Raw genomic sequence first — 17,793 nt, 5'->3', positions numbered from 1 at the left:
AAGGATTTGTCCTTTTTAATTCAAGCTCATCACGGTTGAAATGAATTGTTTTTATTCTTTAGATAAAATATACGGCTAATTGAGTTTGAAAGCAAAGTTTCAACTCGGATAAAATTAAAACTATTATATGTCATCTTCTAATTTTTTAGTCGCCAATTAGAGTCACTAAATCTAGTACGAATCATGCAGCACAATTCAAGAAGAAATCTAAAAGATAAAAACTTCAATTACACATATAATATTTTTTGAATTTACATCATCTCTTTTTTCTCTCATATTGTGATCACAATAATATTATTCTTAAAATCATATAATGTTATCATCATGTAATAAATACATAATTAAATATAATGACTCAAGTATATTGTACATATAAATAAATTTAAAATTTTAAAAATATTAAATTATGAAAGTTCCTAATGTGGACCCAAAAAAAAAGTCCAATGGTGAATCCGTATTAATAACCAGTAACAGTAAATTACAACATTTTTTTATTGTCTTTTCTTAAGTTTTATTACTTGTAAATGAAAAAGGGAAATCCTCTTTTTTCCAAAAAAAAAAAAGTCTTCTCCTTCTCTTCACTATGTACCACCACTACTTCATCGAACAATCATCGTTACAAGTTACACACAAAATCTTGTATTTTTTTGGTATAACAATATAATCTGCATCCGTAGATACTTACCCAAACTCGTTTAATTTTAAGTAGGAAAAATCTGTTTTGATTGGGTACGAGTGCGGGTATGAATTTTCCTCAAAATTAAATTTCGAGGCGGTGATGGGTTTGGGGGTGATGATATTCACCCCGCATCCGCATACGAACAAGTAATATTATAATAATTTTTGAATTTTCTATACATATACATATTAAATATACTTAATATTTTTTAAATATTAAAAATTATAATCTTACCTTTATAAAACAGGTGCGAGTGCGGATTTTCTTCGATTAATTGGGTGCGGGGGTGGAGGAGGCAAAATCCGCCCCCTACCCGCTCCGTTGCCATGCCTAATCTTTTCGATGTCGATTAATGTGAGTGTTTACATTAAAGCTCTCTGATTGATAAATATTTTGCATTTTCGGTCGGATCTAAAAATATTGTCTTTTCAGTTCATTTTGTTGAAATTGTAAATATAAAACTCATATTAATTACTCTTTTAATAAATTGTTGCAGGATTTGATGAAATTAAGCAAATGTGATTCTATAATTATATCATTTTAAAATTTTTAATCCTCACTATAGTGTTAAAGTCAATAATGGACACATAATTAATAATTTATTTTGTCAAAAAAAGTTATCAAATTTTAAATTGAGAATGTGAACATAATCGTAAAGAGCAATGGAAAAAAAAAATAACTACGACTATCTCATTGTGACAAAGGTTGTGTGGGAAAAGGAGGAAGGCAAGAGAGAAATTTTATCCAAAAAAAATATAGTTAAAGAGTTCATTGTAAGATGGAGTGTACCTTATTAATCAAACGACTATTAATGATGGTTCACCATGAACCATTTAAATGTTGGTCCACTCTACCAAAAATAAAAAATAAAATATGTAGAAATTTGCGACCACCGGTTATTAATCTGGGTTCACTAATGGACCATTTCCTTTGGGGTCCACATTAGGAGCTCTCTTAAATTTAACATCATTACGAAAATTATAGTGAAAACTATGATGTATACAAGTACAATATTGGTACATAATACAGATATGAAATATGGTATTTTAAAAAAATATTAAATATAGATACATCATTATAAATATGATTTTTTAATATAATTTAACTAAGATGACTACATTTTTTAATTTGCAATACAAAATAACCATAAAAATTTAAGAACTCAAAATTGTATTAGATTACAATAAATTCAAATATATAAATAATATTAAATTAATAAAAAAAAATTCACTTACATTAAAATAATCAGCAGACAAAAAATACCACGACTCTACGATATAGTATCAATACTAACAAAATATTCAATAGAAATACTTTATTATTTTAAAAAATCTCATACTCCATGGTGTCAACCCATACAAAAAAATAACAATCAACTTAGATTTTTATTGTTTAAATAAAAGCCATTAAGAAACAATGGATATCTTACATATCTCAGTAGTTGAGTTAAAGTGGTTGAGCGATTAGAGTTGCACTCACAGAAATTACCACGAAATAGGCTTCGAGGTCACTAACATCGATAGAGAAGACAATAGTTGTCAAGATCTTATTTGGTGGGACCTTATACAACAAAATACCGAGTTAATTTGAGAGCATGAGTTGAGCATTAAACCTCTCAGACTGAATAGGGATATAACAAATAAATCCAATCAAAATTAGTATCCACAAAAAGAGTAGTGATTCTAACCTTTTTTTTAAGAAATTTGAATTATGATTTTTATTGTTACAAATATTTGAATTATGTGTCTTTATACCCTTTACACACTGCAAAGACCAAACCTATAATAATGGATCCATATATTTACTTTGAGAAATGAGAGAAAGTTTTCTTGTAAAAAACGTTATATTCTAACATGTGGAAAACACTCAAGTAAACAAACAAATCTAATTTTGTATAGCCTTGCCCAACACCTGTAGCATCTTTGAAATGCAGTTGAAATTTAGGTATTTCAGAAACATTAACTCAACTTTTACAACACAATCAATGACAATAATAATAAAGATAGTAAATAAAAATGATAAAGTACAACAATAATTATTAATAATGAAGTACCACTATTTTCTGCACAACAAAAATCTTGTGTACAATTGATATTGGCATTTATAGTATTAAGTTTTACAACAGTGACGGAGAGCTTCACTTCTCGTGACATCTCTCTCCATCTTCTCCATCTCTCTCTTAATCAAACTAATGAAGAACGGTGAGACTCTCCATTCCATGATTTTTGACAAATGCAGATCCATGATAAAATAGGCAATGAAAATTGGGATACTTAGCTTGATTATACTTTGGTGAAATCCATATTATGGCACGTAGGATTACATGGATAAGGGCAGTCAATAAGCTTTACCACTTGTCGGTCAAAGAACCAATCGCCAACTGATTCAGCAATTGTCTGCTCCATAGGTAACAACAGTAAAGGGTAGTTACAATAACAGTGAAGTATGAAAACTAGACTGTAAACCAGACATGGATTATAGTTTGCTGAAGACCTAACGTCAGGATTTCTAATACATATGAATTTGTAAAGAATAGGAGATATAAAAATTTAAGAATATAAACAAAATTGGCACTGCAATTTCAAGTGAAGAAAATGCTTTTGTTTAAAGTAGAGATAGAACTTCATTATTTTTGAATGACTATCATGAAGCAAGTACAACAATGAAAATCAGCCAATGCCATGACATCGATAGTTTATATGATCTCATCACATATGAAAATAGTGAAAACAATGATTACCTTATCGTTTATTTTTGGAGAGTTAGGTGAATGCCATGTCTCCCCCATCAAAGTCTGGCAATGGATAAAGCAGGAATCTATAAACATTCCAATCTCTTTTCGTTGCTGGAATTCATTCACAGTCTTCAGCAAAGAATTGCGGAAACCTGACATTGATAATTTCCAAGTTATCCAAGCCTCAGTGTGGATACTAAACTCGGGTATCAGGTCAATAATCGCATTGAGCGGTAACAAAAATTATTTTTTTATTTTTTTAACAAGGTATTTTCTATTAAAAAATGATGTCAAAATGATCAAATAATTTAATAAGATATCACAAGACTATATGGTAGCTACTGTATTTACTTACTGTCAAGTATATCAATCAGGTTAGCATCACAATTGTTAATGTTTAATCTGCAGCTTTTCCAGCGACCGTGGGGATCTGATCCTTCAGGTACCAAAATATTGTGTATCTAAATACAATCTAATTTCCATCAGATGTCTGACATAAAAAATAAAACGCTTTACAACTAGTGTTGTCAATCGCAAATCACGAAAAATAGCGGTTTGTTCAAATTCTGCTACGCCACAGTGCTATAGTGCCACTGTAGTCTTTATTTGACAACCCTTTTTACTAAATTGCATATCGCAGAACAATTGTGATTTGTTCAAATTCTTCTACTCTAGAGCGAAGCTATAAGCCGCTATTTGAAACACTTTTTACAACAAGGAAACATTTGTCTGAGGGAATTTACCTGCCAAAAATCATAAGCTGGATGAACAAGAAAAACAGGAGTCTTTATGTTTTTCAGAATTTCTGATGAAAAGAGACACTGCATTACAAATCAACAGTTTGTTATTCTTAACTTAAACATATGACTCAAATTTTACAGATACAAACTATACCAAAAGGTGTGTAACAAGTTTAAGAAACTAAAACCTGCCTTAGATGGTTCCATTTTAGCAAGGCAATCTATGTGCAAACTTTTTGCAACACCCTGACAACAAGATATATGAAAATTAGACAACTTAAAATAGTGGAACAATTTTTCATGTTTTTTTTATGTATACTTCATCGATACATATATAGTTATCACACTCAATAGACTGTGTTACATATAAACAAGCACAGCATTACCTGGAGCTGGACAACTTCGTGATAGAAAGATTTCATTGTGCTATTTCCAAGAATATCCTTCCTGAAATTTATACAACATAGATTATACTAATTTAATTTACTTGGTAACATAATGCATTAACGTTAACATACAACATAGAGGTATAAATGAGTAGTTGACACATGATATAAGGATTTTGAAATCCATATAGAAGTTAATAAAACTCAAATCTTCTTAGGATCACCCATAATGTAATAAGATACAAGTAGTTTTGGCAACTTTCAGTTTAAGTTTTGCTAGAAAATATCATAAAAGGAATGATATGTTAAGATAACCTTACTCATCTAGGGCTTTAAAAAAAAAACCTACTCATCAAGGAAGAAGCCTGCATCAGCGAGACACTTGACAGTGGCCTCTTTCGAAAGTAGTTGTCGGAAGCTATCACAATGTATAAGAGTTGCCAATCCTCCAGCAGAGCATCCTGACAACAGAGCCTACAAAAGTAACCTTGTCTATCACGACATGCTAATAAGTTAGGTCAGGGCCAATGCATCGTAACTCTTAAGCAGTTGGTTATGATAATTCATTCTCCTGAGTGAATTAAATTTGATTATTCATAATTCAGCTCATACCAAATAGAAGGCAAACAAACTAATAAAGTGCATTAACTTTCTTTCACTTGAAATTGCACTTGTTCAAATTCATAAATTAAGCTTTCATATTACACCATCTGTGCTACTGCATGCAAGGCTTATTGGCTACTAAAACTGTAATATTAGCTCATTCGTATAATACAACGATAATAAAAACAAGGAAACTATTTTACCTTTTTCCTCAAGTAATATTAACTCATTGTAACCAAGAATCACTTTGTCATGTTACACAAATGTGATATTAAAAGTAAAGATAGATTCTTGGATTATGACTACAAAAAGATTAACAACATAATATGACTTTTTCATATGCATCACCTAAGATTAACAGGTGCAGAACAAATGGAATACACAACAAATTCGCTCATTGTTTTAGTCTTCAAATTTGATAATGCAAGTGATAAAATGTAAGTAGAGATGACTGGCAGTAATATATTATTTTATCAATTTTAAGAAGCATTACTATTTGCAGTAGTAATAAAAATATCAGATATTTTTAAAAGAAAAAAAGATGTTGGATGGCGGTAAAAGTTTAACCTGTTTCGCTTTAGACATGCCAATTGATAAGAGTTCATCCATAATAGCTTCCCATATGATCTGGCCTCTGAAGAACAACCCACTTCCTTTCTGCTGTATATAATTGTTTTGGAAAAATAAAACTCATGACAAAATAAACCCAATTGTAAAAAAGGAATAATTTCTTATTTGGGTATCGATATGCAACACACGGAGCCACCAAGAACCAATGCCAAATAATGAGTAAACTCCTAAAGTTTCAAAATTGCAAAAGTAAACCAACCCTAACCTCACTTTCTGGGTGACCAGCAAAGGATGCACCATCACAGTAGCGTATCTTCACCTTGTTCCAGTTAAAGAAATCTGAATAAGTTTAACGGATCCAGCTAAGCAACATCACTTGTTCAAACAGTAATACAAACAGAGTTTCCAGCAGCACAAACCACACATATCTAAGGGATATCTTGAAAGCCAAAACATACTCGGCGAAGTTAGAGAGAATATCTTGCAAGACCAATCGAAATTACAACACTGATAATCTACTATTTAGGGGATGTTTGGATATACAACTTAATTAAACACTATTCTTACAAGAGCTTATGCATAACTTGAAATCAACTTACAACAATTAGGTATATGAAAAGGCAGATAAAAATAAAATGAAAACAACTTACAGATATATTACAAGTTATTTTCACAAAATCTTCCTAGCACGTTTGCAAAATCCAAATAAGCTCATCCAAATCCCCCTCAACTTGTAATAATGATACAATAACACATGAGCCATATGTGAAAACACAACCATGTAGGCATATCTAAATTATAAATTACTACAACATCTAAACACAGAGATACCCATGTGCATGTCCAGGGCCAGTCCAACATGTTAGGAGGTCTAAAACGAGATTCTCAGGGTCTTTTCAAAGTTAATAAATAAATTATTAATATTATATTTAATAACTATATAAATTTTTTGACTGAAATCATGACATTTTCAAATCCAATTTCTCTAAACTTTTTTAAAAAATGAAATAAGATCTTTCAACTATTGTACAACGACATAAGAACTCGTCTCAAATTTTCTATCTTTTAGTTGAATAAGAAAATAGTGTCTATGTACGTTGTATCACTCCAAGAACTCGTGTTACCAATGTGCTCACTACTTGTCTCATGATTTTTCAATTTATATTTCTCCAATCCCTGCTACCTTTAGAAGTCAATTTACTTGTTCGGAATAAAATTAAATAATTTGCAACAAAAACAAATTACTTTATCCAAATAGCTTGTTTCTCAAGAAAAGTGTTTTGAAGATTCATCCTAAGTAAAATCTATATCAATAAGTTTAACATTACCTTTTTTCTACCAATAAATCTCTCAAACTTGTATGAACGAACAATAATCGATATTTTCAATTTTAGTTATTTATCTATAAATCTTTTGCGATTCAATAAAAGTTTCAGTTCAATTTGATTCATATATTTTAGTTTACATTTATATTTTAGATTATTTATTAAATTAATATAATTAATGTCGTATAATATTTCTTTTACCATGGATAATAAAGTCAGTTGATTTAATATAGATAATGTTAAATTTATATAAGTTCTCACAATAGTAACATGTGGGACTTTTTTATTAAATAAAAAAAAATAGTCCTTTTTATTCATTAAAAAATTTGATTTGTAGAAAGGATTACCGAGGTTGTTTTAGTGGTCTTATCCTTGAGCCAGCTCTGTGTGCATGTCATGGTTTGCGATTATGGTTATGTTGTTGACATTGCATCAAAATGCATATAAATGTGTTCGACGTGACACAATTGTTGTTGTGATGTTGCAAAGTCCTCTAAAACCTTTATATTACAGCCGTCATTATGGTTGTGGATCTCAATTTAGAACCACACCCACAAAAGGAGAGAAAGATTGTTACTAGTTAATACTCCATTTGTTTCTTTTAAGTTGCCTTTTAAAATTGTTTACACAAACCAATAAAAACTAATAAATTGTGCATTTTTTATGTGGTTATTTCTTTTTCCAGTAATACCCTTAACTATTTATTATCTCATTTCACCTATTTATCTCTCTACAATAAATAATTAGGGGTAATTTTGACAAAACAATAATTAATACTACTTTACTTAAACTTTGAAAATGACAAGTAAATAGGGAAAGTTTTTAAAAAAGGATACTTACAAAGGAGCAAAGGGAGTAATAAAGTATTGAAGTATTAATAGAACATTATAAAGGCAAATATATTAATGTTATGGGAACTTTTACCAGGATTTTCAGAGGGGGCAGAGCTTAGTATCCCTGAAAAAAGAACTGTTGTATTCATATACTTAGATGATCCCAAAGCAGTCATTTTTCTATAAGAACATGAAGATATCGAATTGCACCACCCTCCTCCCTACACCCACAATCCAAACCAAAACAACATTATTATCATTATTATTATTATTAGTGTCCATTCAGACACTCTTTTGCTCGTCTGTTTGCTTTTTTTTTTTTTACTATGAAAAAAAAAACCTCGACGTGGAGCAACCAATTAGTGGATCCAGATCCAAAACCCTTTTGAAAATGGTAACCAGGAGCAGTCCCATCCAAGCAAACTGCAAAAAACAAAAAACAAAAATTGGTTAGCGTTAATCTGTTAATTTTGTAATTATTAATTTGTGAATTTGTGAGTGTGTGTTGGAAATGAATGAATGAAGGAACCTACGAGCGCCGATTTGTTTGGCGTTAGTGAGAGGGGTGAAGGGAATGAAATTGAGGAGGGAGTGAGTGTCATATTGGGAATGGGAATTGGATCGAATGAGAAAAACGAATGAGAATAAAAGGAATAAACCGAATGCGGCGATTGAGTAATGTTTTATGGTCCATTTTCTGATTAAGATGAATAGAGTGCGAAGACGAAGGTTGGTGGTTATAGTTATGAAGTTGGAATAAGGAGACAAAGGCATCACGGCGAGAACGAGATGGTTGGTTGGTGAAATGCAAAATGGGACTGTGATGTGTTAGTTAGGGAGTGAGTAGTCAACGCATGTATATGTATACGAATAGGCACGTGTATTGAGATCCATTTGTATACAAATATACAAAGGGAGGGATCTTCGAAAGTACAATTTCACGTTTCTCTTTCATTGTTATGATTGAGATCCTGTTTTGATCAATATCAGTTCAACAAATTTATTTTTTAATCAAGTAAATCATCAATAAAGTGACATTTTTAAGCTCCAAAAAATAAAAACGAATAAGACTATCAACTTCAATTTAATGACACAACGTATATCGTCCTCAAAACTTTAAACAATTTTCAAAGATTTGTCTACCATAACATTTAATTAGAATTTACCTAGTTTAGAACAAACCTTCTTTATCATAGAAAGTCTACCAAACTTTGGAATCAATATATTTCAAACATTAATGGATACGCTATCTTTTAACCTCCAAACCAAGTCATAAAAAACGAGGTTCTAGCTAGTAGAGATTATGGGTTATTAGAGCAAAGGTTCCACCTTGGGAATCAAGGTAACAAGGATATCATTAAGTGACCATCACTTCCCGTTTAAGGGGATCAATCACCCAAACCTCATGCTCATTTTGTGAATGAGGGGGCATCCGAATGAAGTCTTTTTGAAGGGAACACTTACGGGAGAAGACAGTACAAATTACATAATACAGGAGCATACACATGAATACACTAAAGAAACACTCTCTAACACTGGTAAATTATATGGATTGATCATTTAGTTAAAATAATACAAATTACATAAACTATTGTAAACCAGAAACATCACATATGAATCCACAGAATTATGCCCAATGAATGAAGTAAAAACTACCATAAATAAGGATCACAAATGATGCAAATAAAATAAATTTTATGAACGTGATGTCAACAACCAAACTATCAATCTTAGAATTTAGAACTACTTTCCACATATCCCCAATTGCAATATCTTCCAAGCTCTCTTCTAGGTGTTTTTGTTTCAGCAACAACAATTTCATCCCTATCATCCTTCCAAATAAACTACTTGTTGGTCATCCTACAAAAGCATAAAACTGTCCAAATACAGATTCCTCAACGACAGAGAAACAATCAAACATGTATATGGAAAAGATAAAAGGAATTCAAATCAACATTTGCGAACATTATTGTACGAGCCAGTATGGAATAGCCTTTCTAGGTTCAATCGTGTGTTGGCTCTGAACACAATTTTTCATGGAAGAGGATCAGTCCACTCTCCAATATTATTCACCTCCATGGACTTTTTGAACAATGGTGTACCACCTCCCTCATTTTATTCATGGAATAAAGAGTGTAAATTATTCGAAGTCAAAGGTATCAAAGCAGAACGATTCAAACAGTGTTTTGAAGGGGTGATGGAGGATTTGGGGAATTAGGGCTTGTATTGAGGGATTTGGGATTTAGGCTTCATCAATGTGAAGAAAATACAGTGAGTAGATTAAGTCTTAGCAACTGTCCGTTCCCCAAGTTATTAAACTTTTTCTCACCATATATGGCTTGGGAACTATGTTATTGACCATTATGGCTACAGGAACAATCCATGAGCTAACTATTGCTGCAAGAGCTAGTTTTCCCATTTCCCTGTCTATCTTCAGTGATAACAGTACCAAGATAGCTGCAATTCTATATGTCAAAAAGTGTACATCAATGTCGCGTGCAACAATAAAGACTCATGCTCAACCTGAACAACCAACAAGCAAATCACACTTAATCTAAAACTTGTAACAGTAAAGAAGGCACAAAAGTAAAGTGAATGCAATTTAGTCTCCCAAAAATCAGGTAAAAAATGAACCAAAATATACTCTTCAAATCCAATGTAGTCAAATAGCGGCTAAATCGCTACAATGTAGCGGAATTTGAACAAATCTCTTTTGTTTCACGATACGCTAATTTGAACAAGGTGTTGTCAAATAGCAGTGCTATAGCACTGCAGCTTAACGGAATTTGAATAAAACACTATTTTCTACTATTTGCGATTGAAAACCCACTACTATTCACACAAGGGAAAACAATTGTGTTTATAGTCAGATGGACTCTTCCCTTGAGTTCTCCACAAAACAGCCAACTGGACATATCACAAAACATATTACGTGCAAATAGTAATAACTGACCAAGCGTCATTATTGAGGGAAGCTAAAATGGAAAAAAAACCAATGGCCTCTACTCAACAACAACAATAGCTTCAAGCTATAGAGCACGATACGACACAGGTATTATATTCATCTAATTCTATTTTCTTGAATTATTACCAGTGTCAGTGCTGTGTGTCTAGTGTCCTTGTTTGTATCGGTGATTCATAGCCTTCAAGGTATTAATCAAGCATTAAGCAATATCATAATATACAAAATCCAAGCACACAGAAACAAATTGATTAAAAAACTGCAGCATAGCACATATCAGAAAATGATGAAAGCCTTACCCAGTAACAATCTGGAAACAAAGAACCAAAAAAGGCAAGCGAATACCTGCAAAAGTTTTTATATTGCAAACCTTCAAATTTGTTAGTGCATTATATTTTCCATAATTTAATGTATAGTTGACAATATTCTTCTAGGTATAATTGTTTCTGTTCACACAACAGAAATGGAATAAGACTCTCTTATCAAACACCAAAGCCTATAGTATCAACTATCAAGTTATTAAACCCACTCAGGTTCAGTCTCCTTAACCTATCTCAATCTTCAAATACATCACAAAAGGAATCATGTAAAGCATCGTACAAGATATTCATCTACTCTATATGTTCCAGCATTTCATACCCAGACTTTGGCAGACATTAAAAAATAACCTACAATGTAATGCAAACAATTGAATTAGAGATCGAAAATAAACACACCATTATTGAGAAATAGACAGTAGTAGCATTTTTTTTTAAAGGCAAAGTTTATTAAAGAGACTACAAGGGGGTATTCTAACCCAAATACAACAAAATTGCCCCATTCGAGTAATACAATCTCTCAGATTTATACACTAGTCAAAACAGTAACAAAAAGAACGATGAGATTTACCAAGAAAATACCTTCACCCTTTCAAAAACTGCTACAAAATCAAATCTCTACTAAGAAAAAATAACTTGATTACAAGACTGCTAAATGACCTTTTTTATTGATAAGCAAAGCAAATTTTATTAACTATACCCAAGCAAAAGACATGCTTAGATTAGGGCAACAAATTCATTACATAGTAGATGCTCTGATGCTGTATGCTGACAGTTAACATCTAAATTAACTACTACACCACCTGTAAGCATAAATAAATTAATGCCTCGTATTATCAGCATCATAATCATCCCCCTCTCTTGGATTATTCGAAGCATGACCCATGTCCTGTATCTCTGTTATCTTTCCTGCTGTCAAAAGAGACCATCACCATTCCTTCCATTCACTATGCCTCGCTACATTGTTTCAAAGTCATCCCTTTTCACATTTCTACATAGTGTTAGTATCACCCTTTATTTTCATAGCAGTACCTAAATAGCCTCCCTTATAGACCTGATAACCACAATCCAAATCAAAGACCATATCTTCTTTTTCTTACCACGAGCACATCCACAGAACTGTATTAACAACTAGAATAAAGTGGCTGGAATAGGCATAGTGGCATACACACTCTCAACCAATTAAAAGCAGCATACCATATTCTAGAAGTAAAAATACATGTCTAAATAAATGCAGGGCAGATTCTGCTTGCTGTCCACGTAGCACACAACTAGTCACACTATTACTAACAATAGTTAACATCTTTAGCTGAAATAAATTAACTCTAGTTGGCAAACTCTTAAGAAAAGCCTGCACGAAAGAGCTATGGCGTTGGATGGAGCCAAGCTCTTCTACAAGAATCTGAATACCTTCTCTTCTAAATCAGACCACACAACTTCATTAGTAGATTTAGAAACTAAAAAGAGATAGGCTGATTTTACTAAATTTTTCCCTGCACGTCCAAATCCGTAAGTCCTCATTATGTCCAACACACAATGAATAAGTGACGGGCTAGGCTGCTCACTCGTGTCACCATATTCGCCCAATCAACATCCCTTAAGATGCAAGGGATGGTGATTAGATTTTTATATGAAAACTTTGGTATTGGTGGCAACTACAATGACCAGCCATTAAAATTGGACCAAATATGACAAAAATTCCAAGAAATGGTTTCCAGTCAATTGACGGACACTTTCAAGTTCACTAACTGGTAGGAATACCAGCTAAGAGAATGTCTCAAAAATGGATATAGTTCCCAATATTCAACAACATGGCTCAGAGTATTATCACACTGCATTCTCTAATAATATCCTATCAATTTCAGCTGCACCGCTATCTACATTATCCACAACAGGTTTTACAAAAAGATTCCACATGTCAGCATCAACTCCAGTGGAGATGGCCATTGAAACTACCTTGTTGATTTCTTGTTTCATTCCACCCGAAAGCAAAAGCCCGTCAATCAATATTAAGTAGGTTGATTTGTTAGGCAGACACCCATTTTGCAACATCTCTTCGAGAACTCTGATACCCTCCTTGACATTTCCAACCTTACAAAACCCTTTAATCAACATGTTATAGGTAAAAGCATTAGGAACAACACCCTTCTCCAGCATGTCATCCCACAGCTTCGCTGCCTCACAAAGCTCTCCTCCCTCACACAATCCAGCAATCAGCGTGTTATACGTCAATAGACTAGCAATCGATCCCTTCCCAAACTCAGCAAACATGTTCCTCGCCTCCAACACCTTCCCCTTCTTGCAAAGCCAGTGTATAAGTGTACTCACAACAACAGCACCACCGTCGAGACTACTACAATTCTTCCTCGAAACCATCCTCCAAACCTCACAAGCACTCTCAACATTCCCTTCCTCACACAACAAATCAACAACCTTACAACACAGCGCCAAACCCGGTACACAATCCTTCTCAAGCATATCCTCGAGCAAGTTAACTGCTTCCCCAGATTTCTTCTCCTTACAATAAGCCTCAATCATAACACCATAAGTTACCTCATTAGGCTCAACCCCATTCTCCTCCATACCATCCATCACCCTTATTGCATCCACCAATTTCCCTAACCTACAAAATCCATCCAACAAAACAGTATAAGTAGTCACATCAGGAACCCACCCTCGATCCAAAACCTCACGAAAAACCCTCGTAGCACCAACCATATCACCCCTCCAAACATACCCACCCAAAACAGTAGTATAACTAACAACATTGGGAACCAAACCCATCCCAGACATTTCATCCAAAACCCTAACAGCAACTTCAACCTCATTCCCTTTACAAAGTGCCTTAAGCAAGATATTACAACTAACAACATTAGGCAAAACCCCAAACCTATCTCTAGAATTCTTAAACACCAAAAACGCCAATCGGTAACGCTTATTCTGAACCAACGAATTCAACAATGCATTAAGAGACCTCACCGATGGTCGAATCCCAAACGATTCGATCCTCAGGAAGGTTCTGAGAGCCCTTACGGGCTTTCCAGCAAGTCCATAACCGCGGATAACGGTTACAACGGGCTCTTCGCCACAGCAGTGTTCAAATTGCTGGGGAAAACGGCGGAGGTTGGAGAGGAGGGATTCGATTTCGCGGAATCGGCGGAAGCGGGAGAGTTTAAGGAAAATGGATTGGTAGGTTTGAGGATTGTGGGAGAAGGGAGGGCGGTGGTGGTGTTGAGCGTGGTGGAAGATTTGAAGGGAGACAATGGGGTCGTGTTGGCGGGAAATGAGAGACGAGAGTAGTTTAGGGTTGAGGCGGTGGGGCCAGGGTTTGATTGGGGGTTGTATTTGGTAGTTTTCTGGGAGGGAAGGTGCGGAAGAAGTGTTGGCGGTGATGGCGGCGGAGATGGCGGTGGAGAACGGGAGGAGGTTGTGTTGGGCGGGAAGGATGTGCTTGGGAGAAAACATCGTTGATAATAAGAGCGATGCAGGTTGTAGTGTTGGTGGGAAAATGAGAGTGGGAATAGAGAGAAAATTGAAAGGAAAATGAGGAAGAGTTTGGATTTATCTGAGAGAGAGGAAAGAAAGAAGAAACTTCACCTGTTTGAATGAAAGAAATGGGGCTCAGAGAAGTTGAAACCTGAAAAATTTAGTGGCTCATTGGTGTGGTCTTTGGATCGAGTCTGTCTGGAGAAGATAGAAGGAGAGAATGGCGAAAGCTTGTCATATCATTAATTAATTAAGATTATGACCCGCACGTTGCCCAAATAATAATTATTAATTTTATAAGTTTTATAAATAATATTTTATGTATTATAAATATAGTTATCTTATAATATTTTTTTATTGATTTATAATAATTGAATATGATTAAGAAAATTAAATTGAGAGAAAATTATGTTTATCACAATCATCTAATTTAATTTTTAAAATATTATTTACTATTCGTATGATAACTTATTATATATGATAATTATTTGACTCATTGTACTTTGATTGTTAATTTATTTTTCAACATATAATGGTATTTGTATTTATTTGACGAAATAAAATGTAAAATATAAACTAAAAAATAAGATGTAAATATTTATAATTATGATTTACTATTTAATATTTTTTATTTAAAAAAAATGTTAATGTTGAACTATATTGTAGCGTAGTCTAAATTTATTTGTTTTATTATTATGATATTCTAATTGCGAGCATGAGAATTTGTTGTAAAAAAAATTATTGAATATATTTCATCAAAAGTTTGTAAAAAAAAATAAGTTGTTGTGGCATCGGAGTCTATTATAAATATATATAATAGATGATAGATTTTAATAATTGGAAGTAACTTTTTCAATAATTTTTCAGATATTTGTATTTTATGATTATTTTTAATAAATTTATTTTTTTCTATCAAATAGAATATATATTTTTATTTTATAAAATGTTACTAAAAAAATGGATTGACATTAATGAGTAATTTAATTTTTAACGTATAAAATCATTACTCCCATAAGTGAAATAATATAATTGTTCATAAAAGGAAGATTAAATAAAGAACATTTATGTCGATATTTATGAGTGATTAGGTGGTTTTTTTTATTGAATTTAAAGACTAATAATATAAATTATTACCATTGGTAAATGAATTATAATATTATAAAATAATATTATAAAATAGTTTATAAATTTATTATAAAATAACTTATAAAATAATTTGATAATAATATAAATTATTATCAAATTGTAAAATAATTTTATAAGTTTTATAAGTAATATTTTATGTATTATAAATATAGTTATCTTATAATATTACTTTATTGATTTGTAATAATTGAATATGATTAGAAAATTAAAATGAGGAAAAATAATGTTTATCACAATCATCCAATTTAATTTTTAAAATATTTTGTAAATTTCGTATGATAACTTATTATACAGGATAATTGTTTGACTCATTGTACTTTGATTGTTAATTTATTTTTCAACATATAATGATACTTGTATTTATTTGACGAAATAAAATGTAAAATACAAACCCAAAAATAAGATATAAAAATTTAAAAATATGACTGACTATTTAATATTTTTTATTTTTAAAAAATGTTAATGTTGAATTATATTGTAGCGTAGTCTAAATTTATTTGTTTTATTATTATGATATTCTAATTGCGAGCAAGAGAAGTTGTTGTAAAAAAAATTTATTGAATATATTTAATCAAGAGTTTGAAATTAATTTTATTAAAGATTTACATATACTTTAAATCAATTTTAGGTATTTAAAAGTTTTAACTAATTGTTTGTATGCAATTGAGTTATAGTTATGTTGATATGTACCAAAAATAAATTTTATTAAAAAATAATTTAATTTTATACAATACTTAAATTTTCATTTATTTTTTAACATTCAAATTATCATTATAATAAGAAAAATTAAAATAAAAAATAGCATTCAATTATAAATATATAATTTAATTGATAAAAATTAAGTGTTTAACATATTTTTTCAAAACACATATATATAAGAAACTTTTTGTTGATTATATTTTTTAGGCTAAATTAAATCTGTGGTTAACTTAATTTTAGGTAACGTTTTAGTCCTTTATCTTTTTTTTTTTCTTTCTGATTTAGTCATTTATTCCTAAAAATATCAAATAAAGTATGAAAATATGAATTTATTTGAATATTTGTGTTACGAAATTGATGAAATTTGTATTATATTGAAGAATATAATTAATTTTATGAGTTTTGATTGAATTTTTTTTTTTAATTTTTGTAACAAAAAGGATATCATTGTTGAAATTTTAAAACATAAAATATCAAATTGTCACTTAAAATTAAAATAAAGGACCAAGTCGGGGAAAAAAAAAAAAAGATAAAGGACTAAAATGTTACCTGAAATTAAGTTAAGGGACCACAAATGTAATTTAGCCTATTTTTTAATATATTCATATATATTATATTTTTAAATAAATTTGTGTATTTTAATAATTGGAAGTAACTGTTTTAATAATTTTTCATATATTCTTATTTTATGATTATTTTTTATAAATTTGTGTATTTTTTATTGTATAAAATGTTACTAAGAAATTGATTGACATAAATTGAAAGAAATTATAAATGGATTAACATTAATGAGTAATTGAATTTTTAACGTATAAAATCATTACTCACCATAAGTGAATAATATAAATGTTATGAAAGGAGGATATTTATATCGATATATATGAGTTATTAGGTGGTTTTTTCCCATTGAATTTAATAACTAATAATATAAATTATTACCATTGGTAAATAACTAATAATATTATAAAATAATTTATAAATTTATTATAAAATAACTTATAAAATAATTTAATAATAATATAAATTATAACTTATTACTGAAAAAAGAATTAGATAAAGAGCATTTATGACGATATTTATGAGTGATTAGGTGAATTTTTTCATTGAATTTAATTACTAATAATATAAATTATTGCAACTGGTAAATGACTAATAATACTATAAAATAATTTATAAATTTATTATAAAATAACTTATAAAATAATTTGATAATAATATAAATTATAAATTATTATCAAATTGTAAAATAATTGATAAATTTATTATAATTAATTGTAAAATAATTTTATAATTTATAAATTTATTATCAAATA

The 17,793-nt window shown here is 30.8% G+C and overlaps 2 protein-coding genes across 4 annotated transcripts; both read right to left on the bottom strand.

Moving 5' to 3' along the window:
- Positions 1-2,695: 2,695 nt before the first annotated feature.
- LOC101503591 (pectin acetylesterase 5-like) lies at positions 2,696-11,646 on the bottom strand. Of its 3 annotated transcripts, none has more exons than XM_027332279.2 (12): positions 11,132-11,646; positions 8,211-8,293; positions 7,962-8,091; positions 5,978-6,051; positions 5,710-5,802; positions 4,889-5,013; positions 4,540-4,600; positions 4,346-4,399; positions 4,157-4,234; positions 3,769-3,874; positions 3,420-3,565; positions 2,696-3,075 (listed from the first exon to the last, which is right to left on the bottom strand). In XM_027332279.2, the coding sequence occupies exons 3-12, from the start codon at positions 8,044-8,046 to the stop codon at positions 2,962-2,964; spliced, it is 936 nt and encodes a 311-aa protein (XP_027188080.1). In that variant the 5' UTR covers positions 8,047-8,091; positions 8,211-8,293; positions 11,132-11,646; the 3' UTR covers positions 2,696-2,961. The 3 variants fall into 3 exon arrangements, with proteins under 3 accessions (XP_027188080.1, XP_004492341.1, XP_012568993.1); XM_004492284.4 differs by lacking the exon at positions 11,132-11,646 and adding an exon at positions 8,404-8,928; XM_012713539.3 differs by lacking the exon at positions 11,132-11,646 and adding an exon at positions 8,404-8,897 and having other exon boundaries at positions 5,710-5,799.
- Positions 11,647-11,789: 143 nt separating this feature from the next.
- On the bottom strand, positions 11,790-14,857 carry LOC101503270 (uncharacterized). The gene has a single exon (XM_027332278.2). It carries the CDS (start codon positions 14,612-14,614, stop codon positions 12,977-12,979), a length of 1,638 nt encoding a protein of 545 aa, XP_027188079.1. The 5' UTR covers positions 14,615-14,857; the 3' UTR covers positions 11,790-12,976.
- Between the last annotated feature and the right edge of the window lie 2,936 nt (positions 14,858-17,793).

The sequence above is a fragment of the Cicer arietinum genome, chromosome 3, assembly GCF_000331145.2.
Source record: "Cicer arietinum cultivar CDC Frontier isolate Library 1 chromosome 3, Cicar.CDCFrontier_v2.0, whole genome shotgun sequence".
NCBI classification, from domain to species: Eukaryota; Viridiplantae; Streptophyta; class Magnoliopsida; order Fabales; family Fabaceae; genus Cicer; species Cicer arietinum.
The sequence above is the reverse complement of the archived record's forward strand: the minus strand, read 5'-3'. Positions and strand labels throughout refer to the sequence as shown.